Source organism: Hylobates moloch, unplaced genomic scaffold (genome assembly GCF_009828535.3).
Source record: "Hylobates moloch isolate HMO894 unplaced genomic scaffold, HMol_V3 SCAFFOLD_12, whole genome shotgun sequence".
NCBI lineage: Eukaryota > Metazoa > Chordata > Mammalia > Primates > Hylobatidae > Hylobates > Hylobates moloch.
Genome location: NW_026652287.1, coordinates 44813278 through 44821842, shown reverse-complemented (window position 1 = coordinate 44821842; position 8565 = coordinate 44813278). Strand labels below are relative to the sequence as shown.

At 42.5% G+C, this 8565-nt stretch overlaps 1 protein-coding gene across 1 annotated transcript; it reads right to left on the bottom strand.

Moving 5' to 3' along the window:
- Positions 1 to 2597: 2597 nt before the first annotated feature.
- Positions 2598 to 7637, bottom strand: LOC116478519 (zinc finger protein 440-like). Its single transcript, XM_032762033.2, is given in 4 exon segments — positions 2598 to 3404; positions 3407 to 4818; positions 5506 to 5566; positions 5774 to 7637. Coding segments are annotated over 4 exon segments (1791 nt in total). The 5' UTR covers positions 5910 to 7637; the 3' UTR covers positions 2598 to 3222.
- Between the last annotated feature and the right edge of the window lie 928 nt (positions 7638 to 8565).

Here is an 8565-nt window from a genome sequence, read left to right as displayed (position 1 = left end):
GGATTACAGGCACACACCACGATGCCCAGCTAATTTTTGTATTTTTAATAGAGACAGGGTTTCACCATGTTGGCCAGGCTTGTCTTGAACTCCTGACCTCAAGTGATCCACCCGCTTTGGACTAGCAAAGTGCTGGGATTACAGGTGTGAGCCACTGTGCCTGGCCAGGATTCACTGCCCTCTCTTCCCTGCCCTGAGTCACTTTGTGTGATCTGACAATCAATGACTCCACCCTTCACTGATGTGGATACATTATCTGGGACTGGGTATGTCATCTCCACACACAGACAGGGCTTGGTCAGTGGCTGATGCTGCATCCTGTGGTGCCTGGATTTTGACCTTAGGGAGTTTTAAATAAGCGTTTCTGAAGAGCAGCTTCATTGGTACCTTAAAGGAAGTGACTGAATTGTTCTATGTCGTTGCATAATATAAAAAAGAAACTTTTCCATGTTGCCGTTAACTTTACACTGCTGAGATAAGCAGGCTGTTGACAAGTTAGCATCAACAGCACATTATCAGAGAAAGATAGGCTTGTATTTAGACAATTTACACAAATTTATTAGCCTCCTACGACTCAGCAAAGCAATTTGAAAAAATATAGCTTTATAAGGCATAAACAAATTTATATGTTTTAACTAAGGTACTTTCTGGTAAACAGTGCCTGTACATTTTAGGAAATATTTTAGTCTTTAGAGAATAAGTAAGGCAAAAACAGGTCCAGGAGTCTACAGATGACCTCCCCTCACCACAAGGCCAAGTCACCACAAGGCCAAGTCACCACAAGGCCAAGTCTTTTTTTTTTTTTTTTTTTTTTTAAATACAGAATCTTGCCCTGTTGTTCAGGCTGGAGTGCAGTGGCGCAATCTCGGCTCACTGCATGCTCCGCCTCTCAGGTTCACACCATTCTCCTGCCTCAGCCTCCTGAATAGCTGGGACTACAGGCGCCTGCGACCACGCCCAGCTAATTTTTTGTATTTTTTAGTAGAGACTGGGTTTCACTGTGCTGGCCAGGATGGTCTCGATCTCCTGACCTAGTGATCCGCCTGCCTCGGCCTCCCAAAGTGCTGGGATTATAGGCGTGAGCCACCACACTCGGCCCTAAGGCCAAGTCTTTTTTTGTGTTTTTTGAGACAGTTTCACTCTTGTTGCCCAGGCTGGAGTACAACGGTGCGACCTCGGCTCACTGCAACCTCTGCCTCCCATATTCACGCGATTCTCCTGTGTCAGCCTCCTGAATAGCTAGGACCACAGGAGCATGCCACCATGCCCTGCTAATTTTTGTATTTTTAGTAGAGATGGGGTTTGATCATATTGGTCAGAATGGTCTCTAACTCCTGACCTCGGCCTCCCAAAGTGCTGGGATTACAGGCGTGAGCCACCATGCCCAGCCAAGGCCAAGTCTTTTATTGTTGGAGAGACACGTGTCACATACCAGGCATATGAGACGATGCTCCTCAGTGACCATGATGAATCAGGACAAAAACAAGGGCATTTTGTAACTATATTTCTAAATGTGATAGAGGAAAACATATTTCAAATCATGAACATGACCAAAATTTTTCTCTTCTTACTAATGTGACTTGTAATTCTCATACATCTCACAGTCATTTATGGCTTTTGGTCATATTTATCACTATGGTATATTACACACTTGCTGACGGCAGGTATGGCACTGCTGGTTTTTGGGAAGAAGGCACTCAGAGGTACATGAGGTAACTATTGGTATTATGACTGAATGAAAAATTAGGGTTGCGGCTGGGCATGATGGCTCATGTCTGTAATCCCAGCATTTTGGGAGGCCGAGGCGGGCAAATCATGAGGTCTGGAGTTCAAGACCAGCCTAGCCAATATGATGAAACCCCGTCTCTACTAAAAAATACAAAAAATTAGCCTGGCATGGTGGCGCACGCCTGTAGTCCCAGCTACTCAGGAAACTGAGGCAGGAGAATCGCTTGAACCCTGAAGGCAGAGGTTGCAGCAACCTGAGATCATGCCACTGCACTCCAGCCTGGGTGACAGAGTGAGATTCTTTCTGCAAAAAAAAAAAAAGAGGAGAAAAATTGGGGTTGAGATAAAAATGTAAGTACATAAGCATGAAAAGTAAAATTTCCGAATAAAAAGATGTCTGGCATTTTATCCACATGGTTATACTGACTCACAATTTGCAAATAATAATAATTTAACAGTATAAGGTTGATCTAATACATGACACCAATGGGATATTTTATTATAGCTTCTTATTTAAAAAGAATAACATTTGTTAGTATACATTTATTATAAAGTTAATTGTTTACATTCATTATCTGTATTCAAAGAATCTTGTCAGGTCTGAATGCTTTCCCATACTGCTTACATTCATAGGGTTTCTCTCCAGTGTGAGTCCTTCCATGCATTTGAAGGTGTGAGGCTGATCTGAAGGCTTTCCTACATTGCTTGCATTCATAGGGTTTCTCTCCCATGTGAGTCCTTTCATGATATTGAAAAGAAGTGGAAGAAATAAAGGCTTTCACACATTGCTTACACTGATAGGGTTTCTCCCTGGTGTGAGTTATTTCATGATATTGAAAAGAACTGGAAGAAGTGAAAGCTTTGCCACATTGCTTGCCTTCATAGGGTTTCCTTCCAGTGTGAGTCTTTTCATGTCTATGAAAGGAAGTAGGCAAGCTGAATGCTTTTCTGCGTTCTTTACATTCATAGAGTTTCTCTCCATTGTGTGTTCTTGCATGTATTCAAAGGATCTTGGCAGATATGAATGCTTTCCCATAATGCTTACATTCACAGGGCTTCTCTCCTCTGTGCATCCTTTCATGTATTTGCAAAGAAGAGAAATTATGGAACGCTTTTTCACATTTCTTAACATTCATAGGGTTTCTCTCCAGTGTGTGTCCTTTTATGAATTCGAAGATTTTTGACAGATCTGAAGGCTTTCCCACATTGCTTACATTCATAGGGTTTCTCTCCAGTGTGAGTCCTACCATGCTGTCAAAGCTGTGAGGTAGATCTGAAGGCTTTCCCACATTGCTTACGCTCATAGGGGTTCTCTCCAGTGTGAGTCCTTTCATGATATCGAAAAGAAGTGAAAGAAACAAAGGCTTTCCTACATTACTTACACTCATAGGGTTTCTCTCCAGTGTAAGATTTTTCATGTATTTGAAATGAGTTGGCAGAATAAAAGCCTTTCCCACATCTTACATTTATAAGGTCTTTCTACAGAGTGCATTCTTATGTGTGTTTCTGTCCTTTCATGAATTCGAAGGTTCTGGGCAGATCCGAAGGGTTTCCCACATTCCTTACATTCATAGGGTTTCTCTCCATTGTGTGTCCTACCATGCATTCAAAGGTGTGGGGCAGATCTGAAGGCGTTCCGTCATTGCTTACACTCATAGGGTTTCTCTTCAGGGTGATCCTACCATGCATTCAAAGGATTGAGGCAGCTCTGAAGGCTTTCCCACATTGCTTGCATTTATAGGGCTTCTCTCCAGTGGGAGTCCTTTCATGATATCAAAAGGAGCTGGACCTACTGAAGGACCTACTGAATGTTGCTTGCATTCATAGAGTTTCTCTCCAGTGTGAGTTTTTTCATGTCTTTGAAATGATTTGGGACAATAAAAGCCTTTCCCACATATCTTACATTTATAACGTCTTTCTCCAGAGTGTATTCTTATGTGTGTTTGTGTCCTTTCATGACTTTGAAGGTTATTCACATATCTGAAGGCTTTCCCACATTCCTTACATTCATAGGGTTTCTCTCCAGTGTGAGTCCTACTATGCACTCGAAGGTGTGAGGCAGATCTGAAGGCTTTCCCACATTGCTTACACTCATAGGGTTTCTCTCCAGTGTGAGTCCTTTCATGATATCGAAGGGAACTGGAATGAGGGAAGGCTTTACCACATTGCTTGCATTTATAGGGTTTCTTTCCACTGTGAATTTTTTCATGTCTTTGAAATGAATTCACAGAACAAAAGCCTTTTCCACATATCTTACATTCATAAGGTCTTTCTCCAGAGTGCAATCTTATGTGTATCTGAAAACTTGTAAGAGAGGATAATGCTTTCCCACACTGCTTACATTCATAAAGTTTTTTCCTAGAGTGGGTCCTTTCATGTATACGAACATAACGGGGACACGTGAATGCTTTTCCACATTCCTTACATTGATAAGCCTTCTCTCCTGTGTGACTCCTTTCATGTCTACGACAGGATCTGGGACTATGAAATGCTTTCCCACATTCCTGATATTCGTAAGTCTTTTCTCCAGTGTGAGTTCTTTCATGTATTCGAAGGGTAGCAGAATAACTAAAGGATTTACCACATTGTTTACATTCATATGGTTTCTCTCCAGTGTGAGTTCTTTCATGGATAAGATATAAACTGAGACAATGGAATGCTTTCCCACAAAACTTACATTTATAAGGTCCATCCCCACTGTGCATTACCATGTGTCTTTGAATGCTTGGATGGGAAATAAAGGTTTTTCCACATTCTTTACAAGCATTGGGTTTCTCTCCAGTGTAATCCCTTTCTTGTGTTCTAAAGGAGGGGCGATATGTGAAGACTTTTTTAGGTTGTTGACACTTACATGGCTTTGGTCCATATTCCTGATATTCATATGCCTTGTGTCCAGTGTCACCTCTGATGTTCATATTAAAAGATGAGTTACCTAGGACAACTTCTCCACACACAAAGCTGTCACATGATTTTAATTCAGGAGAAGCTTTCTTCTCCTGGAAGTTCAGCCTGTCATCTGGAACTGGGGTAAAAGTTTCTCCACAATGACTGTCATCTTTAATTTCATTGACTTTCTCTTCTATGACACTCCTGTCAGAAATGAGAAGCGCATTATGAAGGGTTTGTTTATAAGTACTTCTATATTAATCAACAAGTATTGCACTTGCATTTTTAACACTCTCCATCAAAGTGTAGGCTTTCTGCCCTGTCTGAATTGTTTGAAGGTGACTGGACAACATATTCTATGAGGTGACCCAGCAATAACTATTATTTTAAAAAATGTTTATATGCGGCTTCTTAATACTCTTCCCATGTAAACTATTTTACAAATACTAAATACTCTGTGTCATTTTTCTTTTGTTTCAGGGTCTTGTCCTCTTGCCCATGCTGGAGTGCAGTAATATCATCATAGCTTACTGCAGCCTTTACTGGCTCAAGTGATCCTCCTGCCTCAGCCTCCTGAGTAGCTGGGACTACAGACCACAATGCCCAGCTAATTTTTTGCTGTTGTTGATCTGCGGTCTCATTATGTTGCCCAGGCTGTTCTTGAACTGCTGGCCTCAAGCTATCCTCCTATCTCCATTTCTCAAAGGATTGGGATTACAGGAGTGAGCCCACAGCCTAGGTCACATTTACATATATGTTTTTTGATCAAATATTCTAAAAATAAATGAATTTGATCCTGGACTTAGTTCTTTGTTTTACTTATTTTTAATGTATTGTCATATTCTAAGATTGTCTAGAGAGACACTGCTTTGTCTTGTAAGTACAAATTACCTGAAGTTTCTCCTGGGGTTTTGGTACTCATATTCAATGTTCTGGTCTTTCCAACTTTTTCCTAAAATACAGACACAGAAAAAATAGTCCTGAGGCAGTATAAAATTGTGAAAAATTTACTAGATTCTATGCCCATGATTTACTGCAGCCATACCTCATTTATTCATCAAAGTATTTCCTATCTATGTTCTAAATCACTCAACAGCATTCATGAGCTAGAAACACTGGTTCACTAATGGACTGAGGGAAGGAATATTGTCATCCTTACCTATAGAGGTCAGGTTCCTGAAAGTTTCCAGCATCACTTCCCTGTAGAGTTTCCTCTGGGGAATATCCAGCAAAGCCCACTCCTCCTGGGTGAAGTTCACAGCCACATCCTTAAAAGCCACTGGGTCCTGAAACATCTCACATGTGTAGAGGAGGATGGGTGAGAGTGACAGCACTGGGGGCCTAGACTCTATTCCCAAGAAGTTCTCAGGATGCCGTGGACTCCAAACACTTATTCCCTGCTTTGGTCATCAGATCCCTTTCTCCCTGTGTATACTTACTTTCTTCCATAAAGCAATTTAAGCAATTTTGTTTTTTTGAGACAGATTTTCACTCTTGTTGTTCAGGCTGGAGTGCAATGGTGTGATCTCAGCTCACCGCTGGGGTTCTAGCACTTCTTCTTCCTCAGCCTCCTGAGTAGCTAAGATTACAGGCATGTGCCACCATATCTGGCTAAGTTTGTATTTTTAGTAGAGACAGGGTTTATCCATGTTGGTCAGGCTGCCGACCTCAGGTGATCCGCCTACCTCAGCCTCCCAAAGTTCTGGGATTACAGGCATGAGCCACCATACCTGGCCAGCGGTTGTTTTTTTTTTTTTAAGACAGCATCTCGTTCTGTTACCCAGGCTGGAGTGTAGTGGCACCATCTTGGCTCACTACAACCTCTTACTCCTGGGTTCATGCGATTCTCATGCCTTAGCCTCCTGAGTAGTTGAGACCACAGGCATGTGCCACCACACCTGGCTAGTTCATAAAGCAGTTGTGATGCTAGAACTGAACAAGGGGTGAAGCAACAGCAGGGTAAGAAAATGTGTGTATTCACTGAACCCAGGGAGAAAAGTGAGTTCCCTTGGCTGTCCCTAATGTCTCTTTGGACTGTGGGTCTGTAGCACCTGTCATAATGGAGTCCTATGAATTCATATGCAGAAAAAAGTTAACATTAGCAGTCCTGAGGCTGTGTATCCTTGAAAATGCCTGTTCCCAAAGTGTAATCTTTGATGATACTGTCAGAGGAAGCAGATAGCTAGCAAAGAGCAGGAGGGGGAGCCCCTGGGAAATCTCACACCCCCAGGGACCACCCGAAACAGGCACGCTAGATATAAGCAAAGAGGAGGCGAATCACCTAGGTAGAAAGAAACTTCCATTATGATGCCCAGGAATCATTCATTTTGCAGTTATCCTGTCAGAATGTGGCTAGATAGATGCTTACAGGGCAAAGGGGACTTTTCACAAAAAATACCTGGCACCATATGTACACAAGAGGGCAAACAAGAAACTCTTAAGATATACCCAGGTGTCACAAGTACAGATTTAACCACTATACCACCTTCCTGAGGTGGCAGTAATGAGCAATGCAGCCACCCACATGTCCATTGATGGCTGAATGGAAAAACAAAATGTGGTAAGCATATATATAAAATGGGATATTATTTACTCTTAGAAAATGACATCTTAGCCGGGTATGGTGGCTGACGCCTGTAATCCCAGCACTTTGGAAGACCAAGGCAGGCAGATCACCTGAGGGTCGGAGTTTGAGATCAGCCTGACCAGCATGGAGAAACCCCATCTCTACTAAAAACACAAAATTACCCAGGCATGGTGGTGCATGCCTGTAAACCCAGCATTTTGGGAGGCTGAGGCAGGAGAATTGCTTGAACCCGGGAGGCGGAGGTTGCGGTGAGCCAAGATTGCACCATTGCACTCCAGCCTGGGCAATAAGAGTGAAACTCTGACTCAAATAAAAAAAAAACAAAAAGAAAAAGGAAAAGAAAATAACATCTTGGCCTAAACTACAACATGCATGAAACCTCAGGATAATTGAAAACAGCAAAACACAATAGAATGCATCTTAGAGAACTTATGTAGATTTGTCAAACTATCTCAACTGTACATGTAAAATTTCTTAAGCTGATAAATTTTACATTTTGTTTTAAGATAAGTAATGATAATAAATCATGGTAGCAGCCAGGCATGGTGGCTCATGCCTATAATCTCAGCACTTTGGGAGGTTGACGCGGGCGGATCACTTGAGGTCGGCAGTTTGAGACCAGCCTGGCCAACGTGGTGGAACTCCATCTCTAAAAAAAATACAAAAATTAGGCCGGGCATGGTGGCTCACGCTTGTAATCCCAGCACTTTGGAAAGCTGAGGCGGGCAGATCACGAGGTCAGGAGATCGAGACCACGGTGAAACCCCGTCTCTACCAATACAAAAAAATTAGCCGGGCGTGGTGGCGGGTGCCTGTAGTCCCAGCTACTCGGAAAGGCTGAGGCAGGAGAATGGTGTGAACCCGGGAGGCGGAGCTTGCAGCGAGCCGAGATCGCGCCACTGCACTCCAGCCTGGGTGAGAGAGCGAGACTCCATCTCAAAAAAAAAAAAAAAAAAAAATACAAAAATTAGCCAGGCGTGGTGGCACGTGCCTATAGTCACAGTTACTTGAGAGGCTGACATGGGAGAATCATTTGAACCTGGGAGGTGGAGGTTGCAGTGAGCCGAGATTGTGCTACTGCACTCCAGCCAGGGCAACAGAGTGAGACAAACAAACAAACAAAACACCATAAGAATGTCCTAATAGAGGCAGAAAAGGCATCTGAAAAGCCTTAACCAATTTATGCCTAGTGTTCCATTTTTGGAACGCTAAGCATGTGGGAGTTGTTTATATCTTACTGCTCAAGGTCATGGCCAAAGTCTGATTTTTCACACGTCGGCAATTCAAAAAAGTGCAACCTCCAGCATAAATAAGTTAATATCTCCTCATAATTAAAAATGCTCAATAAATTAAATATACAAGAG